Source organism: Stomoxys calcitrans, chromosome 1 (genome assembly GCF_963082655.1).
Source record: "Stomoxys calcitrans chromosome 1, idStoCalc2.1, whole genome shotgun sequence".
Lineage (NCBI taxonomy): Eukaryota > Metazoa > Arthropoda > Insecta > Diptera > Muscidae > Stomoxys > Stomoxys calcitrans.
Genome location: NC_081552.1, coordinates 173072446 through 173093888, shown reverse-complemented (window position 1 = coordinate 173093888; position 21443 = coordinate 173072446). Strand labels below are relative to the sequence as shown.

At 40.1% G+C, this 21443-nt stretch overlaps 1 protein-coding gene across 4 annotated transcripts in view; it reads right to left on the bottom strand.

Moving 5' to 3' along the window:
• The window catches only part of LOC106081529 (uncharacterized), a 500989-nt gene that overhangs the window by 115811 nt on the left and 363735 nt on the right, over positions 1-21443 (bottom strand). For 2 of the 4 annotated variants that reach the window (XM_059370920.1, XM_059370925.1), the window contains exons 14-17: positions 12480-13244; positions 12220-12291; positions 6367-6561; positions 4-1537 (exon numbers count right to left, since the gene is read on the bottom strand). In XM_059370920.1, the coding sequence (XP_059226903.1) occupies positions 4-1537; positions 6367-6561; positions 12220-12291; positions 12480-13244 (2566 nt within the window). The remainder of the gene's footprint in view (positions 1-3; positions 1538-6366; positions 6562-12219; positions 12292-12479; positions 13245-21443) is intronic. The other 2 variants (XM_059370921.1, XM_059370924.1) reach the window with 1 other exon arrangement.

Below are 21443 nucleotides of genomic sequence, written 5' to 3'. Positions count from 1 at the left end.
CACGTTCTACCAGCAGACTGGCTGAGCAGTGTTCGATGCCAGCTGGATTGGAAGCACTGCAAGTGTAGACTGCATCATCCTCCAAGAAGACCTCTTCGAAACGCAACTTGGCCTCGCCATTATTGTAACTGATCACATAGTCCGGCGAATCGTCGATACATTTGTCATTCTTATACCATTGCACCGTGGGCAAAGGATTGCCGGTTACAACACAGGAGAATTCAAAAGAAGATCCCTCCTTGGCACTACCGCTGGCCAGGTAACGCACAATACGTGGTGCAATCATTTGTACTTCGGCGGCATTTTCACGTACCGACAATACTGCATTGGTGGTAGCATTGCCCACCAAATTTGAGGCCCTGCAGGAAAATCTGGCCGAATCAGCAGCAAAAGTTTCCTCAATAACAAGACGGCATAGGCCCTTGTCGAAACTGGTCTTATAATCAGGATTGTTTTGAATCAGAATGCCATCTTTATACCATTCAATAGAAGGTTCGGGACTGCCAGTAACTTCACATTCAAAAGTGAATTTATCTCCTTCACGGGTCACGGCATCCTTCAAAGGCTTCACAAAGACTGGCGAGGAGTACTTTATTTCAGTGAATATGTGATTGATTTCAATGTCCTTGCGTATATTTTCTGTAACTATGCGTTGATGGTCGATTTGGTCACGCACGCTCTGCAAACGCTTAAGTGACTCCTCACGCTCCATTTGTTCTTTAAAGGCCAACATGCGAGCTTCTTCTTCGCGTTTCGTTTGTTCACGTAGCGCTTGAATACGTGACTCCTCTTCGCGTACAGTTTGTTCGCGTAGAGTTTGCAAACGTATCTCCTCCTCGCGTATAATACGCAATCGTGTTTGTTCCTCTTCGCGTGCCTGTTGCTCGCGTGCTGCCTGTTCTCGAGCGGTTTGTTCACGAACCGCTTGCAGACGAGCTTCTTCCTCACGCAAGGCTCTCAAACGAGCTTGTTCCTCTTCGCGTGCTTGCTGCTCGCGGAGGGCCTGTTCGCGGGATGCCTGTTCACGAGCCATTAACAGACGTTGCTCCTCTTCGCGCACTGCTTGTTCACGTGCGGCCAATTCACGAGCCAAACGATCACGTTCGGCCTGTTCACGTGCTGCTTGCTCTTGGAATGCCTGCAGACGTGCCTCCTGTTCGCGTGCTGCCCTCTCCCGAGCTTCAGCTTCGCGCATTGCCTTCTCCCGTTCGGCTTGCTCCCGAGCATCACGTTCACGTTGTTCCCGTGCTCTCTCTTCATTCTTAAGACGTTCCGAAACTATCGTTATGTCCGACTTTAGTTTCATAAACGATTGGAATATGGTCATGACGTCATTGTACAGTTGGGAAACTTTGTTCATATCGTGCGTACATTTGGCAGCATTTTCCAGTTTTTCACGCAAAGGGGCTTCACGTTCGTTAACATATTTGTCAATGTCATTGACCAGATTTGAGGCTTCGACTGGATCGCGAAGATAGGGTATTTTATTAGAGACGCTGTTGTAGAAATAGCTGATCTCGCGATATTCGCAATCAATCTGCAAAAGAAAGATAAGAAGATATGTTTATGATAAATAGTGGTATTTAAATGGAAAATATAGGCGATAACAGGTGCATTTTTCGAGAAAATAAATTTATTGATTATTTCAAAATTTTTTCGTAAAACTGAAAAATGTTTTTTTATCTTAAAAAAACCAGATTAATTAAACCAAATCGAAATAATCAAAATCTAGCTTTAGCAATAAATAAAGTGTTAGTGGTTGTTGAGCTTATAAACGGGGCTCAGTTTTGAGCTCAGTTAACTCTTAAAGTTATATTAGACCTTCGGATTCAAATCGGGTCTAACTAAATTTCCCATGAACATTCCATTTAGTTGGAAGAGAAAGGTCACCCCACACCCAAGTTCATCAGTTGCCAGCACCATGTGCTGGATCGCGTTGTCATTGACGATGATCATCAAACATCGAATACTTCTTTGTTCGAGAATTGATGAGCATTTACGATGAATAGAAAGCAGCCTTCTGTAATGGTAAAACACAGACGGCTGGAGAGACGACATGAAGTTTCTCCTCCACCTCACTCGTTTCTTCTGTCACCTGACTGAGAGGAGTGAATTCCAGATTTCAAACATCTACAATTTCTTACTCGTGACCTGATCTCTGACGATTCTTCAAAATATCGAAATAAAAATTTTAAATACATTTGCGTCAGATTTTTTTCTCGAATTATCTTACATGTAATATTTTATCTATCTTAAATAAAAACACATTAAAATATGATACATGGATATAAGGTTGTAGAAAAGTCGTCACCCCACCTGTCATATTTAAGCAGCTAGATTATCTAAGAAGTTACCCAGTATTAACATGCCAAAAATAATGACATGTACTTACTCAGTTTTTCCTGGATGTCTTACTTTTCAGCAGTCAGCCTGCTGTTCGGAAATTGCAAACATTTTGCTATAACAGCAGTATTACTGGTGCGCTAGCAACAAAATCAGCTACTAACAGTCCGCAGACTTACTTACTTTAATTGGCTACGACAGAATATTTGTTCCACTAGCCGAACGTAGAAAAGCGTTCCAAGCGCCAAGTTTCGAGGTGTCTCCCACAACTTTATCTTTCCATCGGGCTTTTGGTCTTCCCGGTTTGCGTGTACCAACGTGTTTGCCTTCAAAAGACTTCTTTGCTGGAGCTTCTTCATCCATTCTGACATTCTGGCGTGTAACAATGCTATCGTCGTCATACAGCTCATACAGCTCGTGGTTCATACGTCGCCTATATGCTCCATTAAAGCAAACTGGTCCATATATTTTACGCAAAAATCTTTCTCTCAATTACTCCAAGCACTGCCTCATCTGCTTTCACAAGTACCCATGCTTTAGAACCATATAACAGCACGGGTAGTATCAGTGTCTTGTATAGTGTAATAGTGTTGAGAGATGACATTGTTTCTGAACTGCTTACTTAGTCCAAAGTAGCATCTGTTTGCCAGCATTATTCTTCGCTTAATCTGCAGTCATCCGTTTCGGTAACGGCGGTGCCGTTACTGACTGTTTCAAAGTTGTGGTTCCCAACTTTCTCCATTTTCTTTACATGCTCGGTTGTGCAAGTCTTTTGGGAGTTGAAACCATCCTTGCGTCTTATCTCCATTTACTGCCAGACCCATTTTCACTGACTCTCTTTCGATTCTTTCAAAGGACGGTGACCGACCTATGATATCGATGTCGTCGGCATAGGCGAGTAGCATGTGTTCTCTTGTGATTAGTGGTTTTAGGTTTTAATCTTTCACACAGTACGCTCGAGAGTATCTTGTGTGCGATGGGGAGCAGACTTATTCCTCTGTAGTTGGCAGATTCCGTCTTGTCTCCTTTCTTGTGTACGGGACAGAGTATGCTGAGGTTCCAATCATCGGGTATGCGTTCTTCTAGCCAGATTGTGCAGATAAGCTGATGCATACGCCTTATCAGCGTGTCGCCTCCGGCCTTAAGTAGTTCAGCGGGTAACCCGTCGGCTCCTGCTACATTGTTGTTATTTAGCCGGGTCACTGCTACTTGGACCTCATTCTGACTAGGAGGTAAACATTCTATACCATCGTCAGGGATTGGTTCTGCGGTATCCTCTTCGCCGCCAACGTCGGATACTAGCAGTTGGGTAAAATGTTCTTTCCATATCCTCAGCATGTTATCTGTGTCAGTTACCAGATTTCCTTCTTTGTCTCTGCAGGAGGATGTACCGGCACTAAAGCCATCGGTTTGATGTTTAATTCTTTAGTAGAATTTCCGGACTTCATTCTGACTCCTGTACATTTCAATTCGCTCACATTCACGTCTTTCCATTTCCTTTTTCTTTCAGCGGAATAGACGTTTCTCCTCTCTCAATTTCTCCCGATAACTCTCTTTCATCTGGCGCGTTGCAACCGATTGCAGGTTTGCTCCGCTCTCCTTTTCTCCCGATACCTCTCTTTTATCTGGCGCGTTGCTAATGATTGCAGGCTTGCTCTATATGCCGCATTCTTGGCTTCAGCAGCATCTCGACACTCTTGGTCGTACCATGGGTATCTTGGAGGAGGCTTCCAGTACCCAAGTACGGATTTCGCGGCATTTTCCATGGAGTGGGCAATAGTTTGCCACTGCGTCATTGTATCATCGGAACAAGGAGTGCTTTCATCAAACAGTTGGGTCAGTCGAGTGGAGGATGCCGCTGCCATTTGTTGTGTTTGCAGCTTTCCAATGTCCAGCTTCCGTGCAGTGTCAGATCGTACTTTCCCCGCCATGTTCAAACGGGTGCGAACCTTTGCTGCAACAAGGTAATGACCCGAATCTATATTCGCTCCACGGATCGATCGTACATCTAACACGCTGGATGAATGCCTTCCATCTATCAAAACGTGTTCAATTTTGTCTCTCGTGTTTTGATCGGGTGACAGCCATATGGCTTTGTGAATATTTTTATGTTGGAATCTGGTGCTACTAACTACCATGTTTTTTGGCGCGGCGAAATCTATCAGCCTCAACCCATTACTGGACGTTATCTCCTGGAGGCTAAACTTTCCGACTGTTGGACCAAAAATGTCTTCCTTCCCTATTTTCGCATTGAAATCTCTCTAAGAAATAAGCCACAATAATAAAAATGTTTAATGGTTAAGTTATTTTCGCATAGAAATCTCCAAGAACGATTTTAATATCATGGGCGGGGCAGCGGTCATATTCCTGCTCTCTAGGCGCTCGCAGAAAATATCCTTGGTCTGCTCGTCTTTGTCTTCCGTCGAGGCATGGGCACAAATAAGGCTGATGTTGAAAAATTTGCCTTTTATGCGGATTGTGGCTAGCCTCTCATCCACCGGAGTTAAGCTGGAGACAAGGTGTTTTTTCCGCAGCCAAATTCATGCCTCGTGTTATGGCAGCTATAGTATAGTTCGCCACCGTTTGGTGTTGTAGTGACGCCATTCCCAGTCCATCGCACTTCCTGTAAGGCGGTTATATCTGCCTTGTACTTCTCTAATACATCCGCCAGCGCGTATACTGACCTTCTCTATAAAGAGTACGGACATTCCAGGTGCATATCCGCAAATCATGGTCCTTTTTTCGTTTGCGTGGGTTGTCAACGTTGGGGGTCCGTTTTTACTGTTCCTTTGTTTCTCATAGTAGTTCTCAGTTTTCCGGGGGCGGGTTACTAGCCCAGCGCCCCAACCGCATGGGTTTTGTGGGATTGCACATGTATCCCTCGTTGTGGCGAGCCGCTTGCTCCAACATCCGACGCTCGCCGCCAGCCGCCCCTAACCTGGGAACAGACGCTGATGTTGGCCATTGGTTATTTGAAGGCGCCAATAACTCATTAACATTGTTTATTTGCCAGCAAGAACATGATTTCTTTGAAATTTTGATTCAATCAGTGCTGGAAATTTTAACTAAATCGGTGTAGTCAGATTTCCCACTTAATTGTATACATAAAAATTTTCCCAACTGTTTGTTCGGTCCAAAACTGGTAAAATCTTTGTTTCCAAATTGAGGAACAATTACCTTTTAGTTCCAATTTAGTTTGTTCAAAAATTCAATAACATCAAGTTGGAAAAACGCAATTGTTATTTTATTTATTAGTATTTATACCCACCACCATAGGATGGGGGTATACTAATCCAGTCCTAACGTTTACAACACCTCGAAATATTCGCCTAAGACCCCATAAAGTATATATATTATTGATCGATTTGACGATCTAGCCCTGTCCGTCCGTCCGTCTGCAGAAATCACGATAGAGGTCGAACGCGTAAAGCTAGCTGCTTGAAATTTTGCAAAAATACTTAATATTGATGTAGGTCGTTGGGGATGGCAAATAGGCCATATCGGTTCAGATTTGGATATAGCTCCCATATAAACCGATCCCCCGATTTGACTTCTTGAGCCCCTGGAAGGCACAATTTTTCGATTAGGCTGAAATTTTGCATGAAGTGTTCTGTTATGACTTCCAAACACTGTGCCAAGTTCAGTCCAAATCAGTCTATAACCTGATATGGCTCCTGTGCCAAACACGCGACAAATCAGTCTATCACCTGATATAGCTCCCATGTAAACCGGTCTCTCCATCATCCTCCTTGTTCGGTTCCTAGAAGTTTTAATATTTGTTTGTTTGACAGTAGTTTGGTATGTAGAATAAAATTATGCCCTTCAACTAAATTTATTTTGTATAAATTTTTAGCAGAATCCATAGTGGTGGGTTCCCAAGATTCGGCCCGGCCGAACTTGGCACGATTTTACTTGTGAATATTGAAACATAGTTTTCATTTTTATATAAATCATATTCATAGTTCACAATAATCTCTGTGAAAAATATGGAAGCAATCTCAGTTACACCTTAACTCAACTTACCTTTTCCACCACCTCGAAAAATTCAGTGGCCTGGTTGAGTGAATTTCTCTTTTGTTTCACTTGATCTCTGAATTGTTGCCATTTCTCGTTAAGCTTTCGCAGTTCTTCGCGGAAGAAGGTTTCACTCTCTGGATTGGAAATCAGCAACTGTTGGGTGGTAGTCTCAGTGAATTTTTCAATGCGCTTTTCAAGCAACTGAAAACAATCGAAGTAAAGAGAAAAAAGAGAATTTATTAGTACATTTATTTAGGCCTGCAATATTACACTGAGAAAAACATCACTCATCAACAAACATGTAAACAACATCCCTCCCACAACCCTTTTACTCTCACTCAATCATTTCGCACTCGATCAACTTAATAAACAAAACAACATGGATTCAACGATTTGCCAAAAAGGAACTGGAAAGTAGAAGCATCGAAAACATTTAAGCCATTTATGAAAACATTCTATTTTGGGCATCACACTAAGTCCAATGTAGCTGGCTGCGTTTGTCTTACAACCCCTTTGCAGCGCTTCCATTTGTACATTCTTGGCCATGATGTGAAGACAATGATTGTGTACAATGATGTGCCGACTACATCTCGGGTGTTCTCTAATTACATATGGATGACAGCTGCTGCTGTCTGTCACTATGCATTCTAGACGCTAGTCGTCGTTAGTAGGATAATCTGTGTGCGGTTATGAATGCGTGATTCATTTGTGCAGCACTTAGTGCGCTTGTTTTACAAGAATGTAGAAATGCTGTAATCCACTTGCGTTTTCCGAGGTTGCTTGCCGTTCAAATATTCTGAAATTCGATTCCAAAATATAATGACGCAATTTAGTTTTGTCCAAATGTATGGGCTCTGGCCTTTATCACCCAAAAATAAACACTGCCAATTTGCAAGTTGCTTCCTAAGAACTTTTGTTTCTGTAGAAGAGCAGACTTGGTCAGGGAAATTTTTGAATACATTTTGCCCGTGGCCTCTAGCCCTGTCATTGCCGCGTAATGATTTATGAAAGCCTGCAATGACCACCTCAATGCTGTTTAAATCCATTTTGTTTTGGAAACGCGGAAAATAATTTACTTTCGATGCCAGAATTGTTTACTTCTCGATTTTATGTTAGCGTTAAAGACTATGTTTATTAAATTTTTCATTTCGGTTGCATTCGGGCAAATGACATTTTGTTTACTTCATTTATTTCAAGAACAGCAAAACATAATCTCGTCTGTTAGAAAATTGGCGCCTTTTTCATGGTGTAGAGAAAGTTGTAGGTGTCACAGATTCTGTGGCCACAGCTCTTGTCGATATGTATTTTTTGATGTTCAATTATGAATTGAAAATTTAATAGATGGTTCAATAGTAGAGAGTTGTATATTTTAAAGTATACTTTTAGGCGTTGCTAAGAAATAAGCCACAATAATAAAAATGTTTAATGGTTAAGTTAGGTAGATTTTTCGAGGCAGAGGTTAACATATCCGCCTATGACGCCGAACGCCTGGTTCAAATCCCGGCATGAACATCAGGCAAAAAATTTTCAGTAATGGGTTTCCCCTTCCTAATGCTGGCTGCATTTTTGAGGTATCCTGCCATGTTATATCTTTTTTACCAAGTCTTGTAGCTATACGGCACGCCGTTCAGACTCATAAACGAGTAGGTCCCTTATCAATGAGCTTTAATTGTAATCGGACTGCACTCATTGAAATGAGAGAATTGTTCCCTGTTCCTTAATGGAATGTTTATGCGAATTGAGGCATTTTAGACCAGTGATGGGCATACTAACACAATTGTAAAATAACAACAAAGTGTCGACCGAACGAAGGAACTCGAACTGCTTACCCTTTGCGTATGCTTCTATTCGTTTTTTGTGCGGTTGAGTGTTGTTGCCCATCTATGTTTCAGACCATTGGGATATCATAGGTACATAATATGATTAATATTTTAGCCAACGACAGCAAAGCGTTAGATTGAGTCACAATCATTAGGCGTTCATAGCCCCCAATTTGAAGCCATCTACCCTTGACGCTACCCTTAGACTCTTCTTTCGTAAAATAAGCTTACATATCGCTCGGAAATGGGTAAGTCAGTTGCTATGTAGTCTTGTCAGCTCGTCTGCTTTACTACTAAGAGATCTGCGACTGTGACGGGTGGTTTTTGAATTCAGAAATACTTTCTCCAGAGCTCTTATGGCGCTCTGGTTGTTTGGGAAGATATACTAGCTATTTTTAGGACATAAAATCTCTACCACAAATTTAATTGCAAGGATCTTTGCTTGCTACACACTACCTACAGTAATCCGGTAACCTTTTCGAGATACTCTGGTATAGTTCTTCACTCTGGTATACCCCAAAACTCGCCTAGTCATCCACAAGTCCAAGACTATCCCTGTTGGAATGCTCGCCTTGAGATATATATCTATCAACCTCTGTAATGCATTATGTTATTTCGTTTGGAACATATGGAACAATACTATACTAAGAAGTGCGAGATTAGCCATATCCGTACGAGTGTAGTTTGAAACAAGTAAAAGCGTGTTAAGTTCGGCCGGGCCGAATCTTAAATACCCTCCACCATGGATCCCATTTGTCGAGTTCTTTGAATGACTTTTTCAATATATACATATATATATATATATATATATATATATATATATATATATATATATATATATATATATATATATATATATATATATATATATATATATATATATATATAAGCTACATCAAGTTATTCACCGATATGGACCGTACTTATCATGGCTGTTGGAAGTCATAGAAAAATATCACCTGTAAAATTTCAGGCAAAATTGCGCCCTCCAGTGCTTTTCAGTGTCAAATTAGGAGATCGGTTCGGTTTTGGTTTTTGAAGTCATGAAGTCTTTTGTTTTGACTTCCAACAACTATGCTAAGTATGGGCCTTTTATTCTTATATATAAAAATCAATTTGTGTTTGTTTGTATGTTTGTGTGTTCCTTATAGACTCAGCAACGGCTGAACCGATTTTCTTGAAATTTTCTCAGATGGTGCATAATGACCCCGTGGTGAAAATAGGGTACAACATTTTTTGATATTTGAAGTGGGGGCGGACCCTCCCCTTACCCTAATTTTCGGAAACGCCAGATCTCGGATATGGGTGGTGCGATTTTTTGTGCGAAATTTTGTGTGCTCTCATATAGTACCATAAAAAATAAAAATTTGGTATTCAAATTTCGGATGGGGTACCTAGGGGGGCTGCCCCACCGTAAAACCTACCAAATATATATTTAGACCAATCACGACAATATGGGATTCAAATGAAAGGTATTTAGGATGAGCAAACGTATCTGATATCCAATTGTCGGACCAAGTGCTAGGGGGACCACCCCAACCCCAAAAACACCCTTAAATTGAACATATTTACCGACCATGGCAATATGGGACTCAAATGAAAGGTATTTGCGATTAGAATACGAATCTGATATCCAAATGTGGGACCACGGTTCCGGGGGTCCACCCCTTTCCCAAAACACCGCCCAAATAGGACTTATATACTGGCCATGGGAATATGGGGCTTAACTAAAAGGTATTTGAATGCAGAATACGAATCTGATATCCAAATATGGGACCAAGTGTTTGGGGGGCCGCCACTTCCCAAAAACATCCCCCAAAGGGTACAAATTTACGACCATAGCAATATGGGGCTCAAAAGAAAGGTCTTTGGGAGTAAAGCACGAATCTGATATCAATATTCGGGAGAAGTGTCTGTGGGGCCACCACACACCACCCAAATAGTAAGTATTTTCTGACTATTGCAATATGAGGCTCAAATAAGAGGGTTTTTAAAGTGGAACACGAATCCGATGTATATTTTCAAGGCCAACTCACTGAGTGGCCGCCCATCCCCCAAAACACCCCCAAGCCGGTCATGTTTGCCGACTATAGAACAATGGGGCTCAAATTACACCAACATTGGGGGCCAACTGTCTAGCGGACGTCCCACCACCATTACAACCCCCAAATAAGACGTATTTGCTCACCAAGACAATTTGGGTCTAAATGAGAGTGGAACTAAATACTCATAGTTTTTAGGGCCAATACCCCAAACCGAACATATTAGAAAACGAATTTTATATCCAATTTTGAGGGCAATGGCAATGTGGGGTTCAAATAAATGATATATAGATGAGAATAGAGCACGTTCCTGATATTATTTCCGGGCTTAGTGTTTGGGGGATCACCCCACTCCCCAAAACACCCCTAAATCGGGCATATTTACCGACCATGACAATGTGGGGCTTAAATGAAAGGTATTGGGGGGTAGAGCAAAAATTGATACCCACTTTCGGGACCAATTTTCTGGGGGTCTACCCCTTCCCAAAATAGCCCACAATCAGCAATTTTTTAGTGACCATCGTAATATGGGGCTCAAATAAAGGTATTTGGGAGTAGAATACGAATTTGATATCCAAATGTAGGACCATGTATTTAGGACATCAGCCCTTTCCCAAAACACCCCCAAAGGGAAAAAAATTTCGACCATGCCAATATGTGGCTCAAATGAAAAGTATTTGAGATTAGAAAACGAATTTGATAACCTATTTTGGGGCCATGTGTAAACTCCTGTAAACTCCTCTTAAGCCAATGGCAATGTAGGGTTTAAATAAATGGTATTTGAGAGAAGAGTACGATGCTGACATTTTTTCAGGGCCAAGTATCTGAGGGACAACCTCTCCCCCGAAAACACCACTAAATCAAACATCATGAGATTTTCGGGCTGAAATGAAGTATTTTAAGAATGGAGTACACCTTACAACCAAACTTAAATTCGTAGATCAATAAAGATCATATGGGATTCAGATAAACGCACTTGTTAAACTGTTAGTCAAGCGATATGCTATTTTCGTAACATGGCATTTCACTAAAAGAACTTTAATTGTCGAAAATAAGTATTCCAAGGAAACTTTTGTCCCATATAAAGTAAAAGAAGGTGCAGCGGAGCGGGCCCGGGTCAGCTAGTAGCTCCCATATAAAATTATGCTCCGATTAGTCTTCTTGAACCTATAGAGGGCGCAATTCTTATCTCATTCGTTGTACAAAATTTCAGTTCCGTTTAAAATCTGATAAAAACGACATCTTGATATTACTTCTTGAGCTCCTATAGGGCGCAATTATTATCCGATTTGGCAGAATTTTTGCACAACGACTTTTGCTATGGCCCTCAACATCCAAATCATGTATATATATATCAGTCCATAACCTGATTTGGATGCAAAAGCATGGAATTTTTTATCCATTTTGTTTGCATTTCCTTTGTCATTACCCAGTTTTCACTTCTAACAGATACCGGCACTTAGGTGGGGACACTATACTAGATATGAACCAACTTACGGGAGTGGCATGGAAAACAATTAAGGATTTTGTAAGTAGCGAATGCTGTCAAATGGCAATATGAGATCAAAATAAAATATAAATTTTGTTGCTTTGGAAACTAGACTCATAAGAAGATGACTTAATTGACGACCATTATTTTGTACTCTAAATGCGTGAATTCGATATGTTCAGGGAATTCTGAGCAGAAATTTAAAAAAACAAAAACATGAAACAAAGACAATACAAAATGACACAGACGGGCATCGAAACATGCGTAAAGCTTTTTTAGGTCAAGCAAAATGACACAAAGGAAATGGAAAAAATTTCCGAAAAATGAACGGGGAAGTGACATGAAAATTGGGAAAAACAAATATGACGGCACACATCAACCAAACGTCAAAATCACTTTTTTCACACAAATTAAATCAATTAGCCATTTTGTATAACGAGGGGAAGTCTAAAAGTTTGGTAAACAAGGGTAAAAAACATCACATCATAGTTTCGACGAGTATTTGTACCTCCATTGTGTGAAGATAACAGCCCCAACGCAATTCATGACGTGTGGGTTTTAAAACTTTCGGCATAAAACTCTGCAGCAAAGATAGAGAGTAGGAAAAGTAATTAGTTGAGTGATTATACAAATTTAAGCCTTTTTAGGTGATGATATGGGTATTCCTCTCAAAAACACTGTTGTGCATAATTGTACTTTGGCTATACAAGTTCCATTGTGCTTATGAAAGCGAATAAATCAAGTCGTCAATCTTTTCTACATACTCACCTCAATGGTTCGTTCAAAATACTCAAATGCCAATGATGTTGTCTTTGCGGCAGCCAAACTATCCACATTTTGTCCATTGATTTCTTGCAATTGCCTCGAAACGCTATCTAAACTGCGATTGATATCCACCAAATCATTTTTGAACTTGTCCAATTTCTCCAGACGCTCCAACGAGGACATTCTTTCGCCATTGCAGGACTCAAAGTATAAACGCAGATTTTCCATCAGCTTCAAAATACGATCGGTATCCACCTCCTTGGCTCCCGCGGGTTCTAAAGCCCTCACCCGATCGATCAGAATCTCGGATTGGGTGATGAGTGAGCGGAAACGTTCCATACTCACATCACGGAACTTCTCATGTTCGGCAATGCAACGCTCAATGGCATCATTTGAATTCTGCTGATGCTGCTTTTGTTTTGTAAAGTAGTCTGTGATTTCTTGGTGAATTTTAAGCACGCTTTCCAAAAATTGCAAGCTACTCTCCACCAATGTCTTATAATCGTATCGAATGCCATCGAGTTTTGATTTTAGAGTGCGCAAATTGGCTATGACCTGTTCTATCTTTTGCATTGCTTCGGGATCCTTCGTTTGTATGTTGAGAGTGGTGTGAACTCTTTCTTGTATTTCATTTTGTGCCTGATCGATATCCTGCAAGACAACTTTCAATTTTTCACTGGTGATATTGTGCAATTGTTTGGCATCCTCTGATGGTGTTGAGAAAATCGGATATAGTTGAGTATCCACATTTGTGGTTTTGGCAGCGGTCTGAAAAGAATACGGTAAACAAGATTAGTGACATTTGGATATGCAGGCGTTTCTTTAGAATATTCGAATGGTCGACGGAAGTACAGTTGTAGTAGTTTGTTGTATAAACCAGGGCTGCGGAGACTTGGAGCCGGAGGCGAGCAATTTTCCCTGGAGTCGGAGTCGAAAAAATTACCTCGACTCTGACTCCGGTCAAATTAGAAAAAAAGTTTCAATAAATAAAAAAAATCATTAAAATTTCGTCTTAAGAAAAAATTCATTGAAATTTTGTCTTTAGAAAAAATTCATTAAAAGTTTGTCTTTAAATTTTGCCATTTAAATTTGAGCTCCAAAAAAGTTTCAATGAAATATTGTCTTAAGAAAAGATTCATTCACAATTTTATCTTTTGAAAAAATTTCTTTGAAATTTTGTCATTAGAAATAATCTCATTGTTTTCAAAAACATTTCTTCTATATTTTGTTTTTAGAAAAATTTGATTGAAATGTTGTCGTTAGAAAAAATTTGATGGAAATTTTGTACCCCCTACTGTCGTCGTTGGCGCTACCCAGGGATTGTCGCGTGGATGTGGCAATTAGATTTGAATGCCTTTAGAAGTAAATTTAATGTGGGCTCTTTTGACACCCACGATGTCATGTCTATATACTCATTATCATCCTCCTCTTCAATCTAAATGTTGATTAAAATTGAAAATTGCTTTTTCATAATCTACTCCTTAATACCTTTAATTTGGTACCCATACTGTCTAAGGTTAAAGGGGGTCCGAAATCCTCAAGATTCCGTATGTCCTTCCCTTTAGATTTTGTTCTTATATATTCGTAATCTACTCGCTAATTTGCCATTCATTTGATGCCCATATTCCCTAGGTTGGGTATCAGCCCCATTCCTTAGTGGTGGGTATAAAATAGAGCATTTTTAAGTCCCCGGAGTCGAGTCTGAGTCGGAGTCGAGCAACTTGCCTGGAGTCGGAGTAAAGTCAAAATTGCTCGTATCCACAGCCCTGGTAAAAACCTCACTGAAAAAGTTGGCCCTATATTTAAGATGTTTCCTAATTCGTTGGATTTTAACAACGAAAACGAGCCAAACAACTAAAACTTTAAAATAAAGATGCTATGTTCTTGAATTATACTCTCCACCATAAGATGGTCATTCCGTTTGTAACACCTCGAAATATGCGTCTAAGACCCCATAAAGTATATATATTCTTGATCGTCATGACATTTTAAGTCGATCTAGCCATGCCCGTCCGTCTGTCCGTCCCTCTGTCGAAAGCACGCTAACTTTCGAAGGAGTAAAGCTGGACGCTTGAAATTTTGCACAAATTCTTCTCATTAGTGTAGGTCGGTTGGGATTTTAAATGGGCCAAATCGGTCCATGTTTTGATATCGATGCCATACAAACAGATCTTGGGTCTTGACTTTTTGAGCATCTAAAGGACGCAATTCTTATCCGATTTGGCTGAAATTTTGCTTTGCTATGACTTTCAACAACTAAGTATGGTTTAAATCGGTCTATGTTTTGATAAAGCTGTCATATATACCGATCTTGTATCTTGGCTTCTTGAGCCAATAGGGGGCGCAATTATCATACGATTTGGCTGACATTTTGCACGAAGTTGTTTGTTATGACTTCCAACAACTTTGTTAAGTATTGTTTAAATCGGTCCATAACTCGGCCATATAAACCGATCTTGGATCTTGATTTCCTGAGCAACTAGAGGGCGCAATTCTTGGGTAAATACCCAATAAATACATTCTTTGAGTATTTATTTGGGTATTAATAATTTTATCGATATCTTGGACATAAAAATATTTTCCAAACAGTTTTTAATGATTTCGTATTCTTTGTATGTAAACCTGATCCCATAAAATCGTATTTTAGTTATATATAGCCGCTTTATAGACCGTTCTCCAGACTTAAAGTCTTGAGGCAATAAGTTGGTCATTTTTCATCCGATTTCGATAAAGTAGTGAGTTTTGATATTCAACTAAAACGTTAAGAATGGTACCAAAAACCACTTTTGCAAATTTCATCAAAATCGGAGAATCGGATACTCCATATCGTGAGATCGGTCTATATGGCAGCTATATTCAAGTATGGTCCGATGTAGACGATATTCAACAAAAAGGTTTAGAGGGGTACCAAAACGCACTGTTTCAAATTTAATTCAAATCGGATTAAAAATGCTCCTTTTATGGGCTCAATGCTCTATATCGGAGATCGGTCTATATGGCAGCTATATCCAAATATGGTCCGAACTTGGCGACATTAAAAAAAAAATGGTTAAGAGGGGTAGCAGAACTCGTTGTGCCAAATTTCATTAAAATCGGATGAAAAATGCTTCTTTTATATGCTCATTACACTACATCGGGAGATCGGTCTATATGACAGCTATATCCAAATATAGTGCGATCTGAACCATAGGGTAGGGGTCTACCAGAACTCACTGTGCCAAATTTCATCGAAATCGGATGAAAAATTTTCAATTTATTGCCTCAAGACTTTAAGTCTGGAGATCGGTCTATAGAGCGGCTATATATAACTAAAATGCGATTTTATGAGTTCAGAAGATCAGGTTTATAGAATTCGAAATCATCAAAAACTGTTTGGAAAAAGTGTTTATACCCGAGATATCTACAAAATTATAAATACTCAGTTTTTGGGTATAAATGGGTAAATACCCAGGAATTTACCCAATTTACCGGGTAAATACCTTTTCGGTATTTACCCATCGCCCATCTCTACCCAGCACCTTCAAAATACGTATCCAATATGGTCTCAATCGATCTTTTACCTGATACAGCTCCCATATAAATCGATCTCCCGTTTATGCATCTTGAGCCCCTATAAGGCCCAATTCTTATCCCAATGGACTGATATTACCCAATGACTTCTACTATGGTCTTTAACATTAAAGACACTTATGGTCCGAATCGGACTATAACTTGATATATCTCCAATATCATGCCGCGCAAAGAACTCGACACATGCAATCCATGGTCGAGGCTATGCAAGATTCGGCCCGGCGGACTTAGCACATTCTTACTTGTTTTAATTTCCTATTCACTAACGGATTTGACTATGCATTTCAAATTTGTATCGCTGATTGATTGCTATTTTACTTCATAGTTTACTGTCCCATATTTATCTTTTGAAAAATTCTTTTTTATACCCACCGCCATAGGATGGAGGTATACTAATCTAGTCATTCTGTTTGTAACACCTCGAAATGTTGATTTGCGACTCCATAAAGAATAAGTATTCTGGAACGTCTCGACATTTTGAGTCGATCTTGCTAGTCCGTCCGTCCATCTGTCCAAATCACGATGGCATTTGAATGCGTAGAACTAGCCGCTTGGAATTTTTCAACAGATACATAAATTTGATGTAGGTCGTAGGAGATTAAAAATCGGTTAGGATATAGCTCCCATATAAACCGATCTCCCGGTTTGACTTCTTGAGCCCCTACAAGTCGCACTTTTTGTCCAATTTGGCTGAAATTACGCATGTAGTGTTCTGTTGCGGTTTTCAACAACTGTACTAAGTAAAGTCCAAATCGGTCTATAACCTGGAGACCGAGAACTAACGCTGTATGACCTACGGTTGTTTCTTCTGTTTCAAAAAACTGAGTCAATCTTTGTCTATGCTTTATCAGAATGTTAGAGACCTGAAAACTAAACTTAAGGACATCTATTTGAAATCTTTCGGTAGAGATTTTAAAAATATTCGTATAATACTGAACTTTTTCTGATCAATAGGTGTGCTTATAGGTTCATAACGCAATGGCTTCTGAACGGGTTAGGTTTGGTTGAAAAGAAGGTGTGGATATTAATCCGCCCCATGCCGCTATGGGCATACAACTAAGGCAGTAGTCGGCTTGTTGTGTGCTTTAAATAGTAGGTAAAAAGGAACCTCGAAAAAGAAAATTTAAGTCAACAATTCCGTGCTGCTTACAGAGTCCCTAATTGTTTTCTATCCCACGCCCTTAGTAGGTTTATGTCTGGTTTTGTGCCCCCACCTAAGTGCAAGTGCTTGTTAGCCGCGAAAGCCGGGCATTGGCATAGGAAATGCTCCAACGTCCCGCACCGATTTTGCATAAGTGAGCTCGTAGTCCTATGTGTCCTGTTATGATACTGAAAGCTTTACTGACCTCCTGCTTACTTTCTTTTAGTAATAGCCTCGTCTTCTCACAATCCGTATCTCCCCATGCGATTTTGTTACATGCTCGTATCCCACGCTCTTACCTCGGACTGAGTCGACCCGAAAGGCTTCGGGTTTACCAAATTTGTTGGCGGAAGTCTTCTGGCCTTCACTGCCAATGGATGCGGATCGTGCCATTCTCAGAGAAGGCATTAATTTCCTTCTTACACTCGAAGCCTATTCGTGGCTTTACCGTCCCGGTTGTCAATCTGTTCCGTTTTCAATCTGTTCTCACTTTTTCGGATTTTGGTCATTTTGACAGCTGTTACTTAATTTATGCTCAGTTTGGTTCGACATTTCATAATGAACATACTCACTCATAAATAATAGATCTCTTGCTGACATACGCCCCTAAAATATGCAAAATTTGGGTTATATTTGTTGTGGGAGTTGGCGATCATACCTGTACTTCACATACCGAATTTCATAGAAAACCCAATAAGGAAGTAAATTGTGGGAGCTATATCCAATTCAGATCCAATTTTGATGGACACCAGCGGATATTTTCAGATGGGTTATTAAACAATCCGTATCAAATTTCTAGCAAATGTGTTCAACTACAACTAACAACTACAGTTGACAAATGACAACATTCCAACTTATCCAAAATCCAAATTACGCAAACTTCTCAGTAATTTTGGAAGTCGTCGAGGAAAGCGTTTTGCAAAAATTTGAATGATTGGTCAATAAATGCGTTTACAGTGGCTCTTGGAGTGAAAATCGGGCGGTATACATATATGACAGCTATATCTTAGTCTGGGCCGACTTCTTTGAAATCCACTAGTACTGTCGAGAGTCATAAAACAAGTAAGAGCGTGCTAAGTTCGGCTGGGCCGAATCTTACCAGGATAGTATTTGTCGAGTTCTTTGCGCGGTATCACTTTTTAGGCAAACAAAGAATAATGAATAAAAAGTGTAATGCTATTGGAGCTATAACAAGTTATAGTCCGATTCGGACCATAAATGAATTGAATGCTGAACATTGTAGATGTCAATATGTAATATTTCAGTCCATTCAGATAAGAATTGCGCCTTGTAAGTGCTCAAGAAGCACAATCGGGAGATCGGTTTATATAGGAGCTGCATCAAGCTATAGATCGATTCAGACCATATCGGACACGTGTGTTGAAGGTCAAGGTCACGACGAGAATTGCGCCCTATAGAGGCCCAAGATCGGTTTATATGGCAACTATATCAAAACATGGACCGATTTGGCCCATTAACAATTCCAAGCCACCTACACTAATAAAAATTATTTATGCCAAATTTTAAGTACCTAGTTTTACTCCTTCGAAAGTAAGCGTGCTTTCAACAGAGAGACGGACGGACAGACGGACGGACAGACGGACGGACGGACAGACGGACGGACGGACATACGGACGGCCAGACAGACGGACATGGCTAGATCGACTTGAAATGTCATGATGATCCGGACTATATAAACTTTATGGGGTCTTAGACACATATTTCGAGGTGTCTCAAAGAGAATGATGAAATTAGTATACCCCCATCCTATGATGGAGTGGATCGCACGAACATATATATGGGAGCTATATCCAAATCTGAACCGATTTTTTCCAATTTAATAGGCTTCGTCTCTAGGCCGAAAAACATGCCTATATCAAATTTTAAGACGATCGGATGAAAACAGCGACCTGTACTTTGAACACAAATTAACATGGACAGACGGACATAGCTAAATCGAATCAGAAAGTGATTGGGAGTCGATTGGTATACTTATCAATGAATGCACTAAGTTTTAATACCCTTTACCATAGTAGTGGTGTAGGGTATTACAAGGCTAAAGGAACTTTAAGAATGCCAATGATGTTGTCTTTGCCAAATGAATACATAGACCAATCACGATGGTTTCAAACTATACGGAGTCGACCAGGTGGGCTTTGGGCTGTACTCTGAAGAACTAGAACTGATCATATCCAGAGGGTTACACAACCACTGTAGTGTGTATCAAGCGGTGATACTTGCAATTAATGAAATGATGGAAAGGCTAAGACATACAATGTCATAATGACGATTGGCATAAATATCTTGTTAGACGGCCAGGCAGCCATTAAATCTCTGGGGAAAATAGTTTTGAATTCAAAAACAGCCCTCGACTGTAGCAGATCTGGGTGACGGGCGATAGAGATATCCCAGGGAAAGCGTAGTTGTAGTACCCTTTTCCAAAGTAAAAGGTAGTTTTACTACCTTGCCTCCAAGGAAAGGGTAGTTTTAGTACCCTTTCCCCAAGGAAAGAATACTTTTAGTACCCTTTTCCCAACAAAAGGGTAGTTTAAGTAAGGGTAGTTTTCTCAAGGAAAGGGTAGTTTTAGTATCCTTTCCCCAAGGAGAGGGCGAATCTAGTACCCTTTCCCCAAGGACAGGGTAAATCTAGTATCCTTTCCCCAAGGAAAGGGTCGTTTTAGTACCCTTTTCCCAAGGAATGAGTCGCTTTAGTGCCTTTTCCCAAGAAAAGGGAAGTTTTAGTGCCCTTTCCCCAAGGAAAGTGTAGTTTTAGTACCCATTCCAAAAGAAAAAGGGTAGTTTTAGTACCCCTTCCTAAGAAAAGGGTACTGTAGTACCCTTTCCACAAGGAAATGGTATTTTTAGTACTCTTTCGCCAAGGAAAGGGTAATTGTAGCACCTTTTCCCCAAGGGTAGTTTTAGTTCCCGAAGAAAAGTGTTTTAGTATATTGTAGAGCAGACGTACTTGCGAAACATGCCAGGGGAACTGGAATCAGTGGGTATGCCTTTAGCGATATGTAAGATTCGTATTCAGAATTAGGCCCCAAGGTCAACGAATGATAAATGGCCCCAAAGAGGGGGTGGTGAACATTCCAAAATTATGTGGCCTAATCTAGACTTAAAGAGGTCTACCGCTAGAACAGACGTCGCAGTCATTGTGTCTGACATGACAGGTCACAGGTTTGATCGGAAAACATGCTGACAGACTGAAGGTTGCAAGTAACGACTTCTGCAGAAGCTGTGAGGACATAGAGGAGGAGAAGACTGTAGAACATCTGCTGTTTGTGTGTCTCGCACTGACAGTCAGAAGCAGTTCCACGTTAAGTACTCATTTCTTTGAGAACTTGTCTGATTTAGCGAGTGTGAACATTCACAAGTTATAGACTTTTTAAAGCGAACTGGATGGTTCTGTTCATGTGGTATTATAAGGGACGAATAAGTGAGTCTGATGGCAGACTGCCACTTAAACCTAACCTAATCTAACCATTGCTATTTTTCATTGAAACACAACAACAACGACTGAATGATGTTTTGTATCGTAGACCACGCGTTATCTGTGGGATGTTATGCTATTATTAATATTTGACAGTTACAACCGGACATATGTTTTGAGTATTTCATGTTTTCTTTCTTCCTGCGATCTTTCTTTTCTTTCAAAAAATTCAAATAGTCTCTTTCATTACATTGTATTTTAATTTACTCTCCTTCCAACAAAACCCATCATAGATTATCCAGCAGGCATTTTCAGCAGTCAGACTGCTGTTTTCAAATTGAAAACCATTTAGCTATAACAACACAATTACTGCTGTAATAGCAGCAAAATTTACTGCTAACATCATGGTTAGAGAGAGTTTCATGGCATCTGAATAGCCATCCTGGGGTCATCTCGCTAATAGTTGTTACTCATTCTTCTTCCTTTGTTACTTTGCAATTCCTTGGAATTTCTCTGTGACCTCAAATTAAAAATATGAACTTATTGCGATGAAACTTGCGTCAGTGGAGAAAAACTTATGATAATGCCGGTCAGGCGTCCCGATATGATGTTTATCTTTTCAATATATTTTTGTTTGTTGGATTTAAGCTGGTTAATTTCAGGGTTCAGTTTGTGAACATCTATGGAATCAACGCCCTTTTTCTATTTGGTTTTCATGTCCTAAATGAATAAATTTTGTATATATAAAATAAGTAACTACGCGCTTCCATTTTTGTGGACGTTTCAACGTTTGCTCTGGGATGTTGTATGTATAATGTATTTC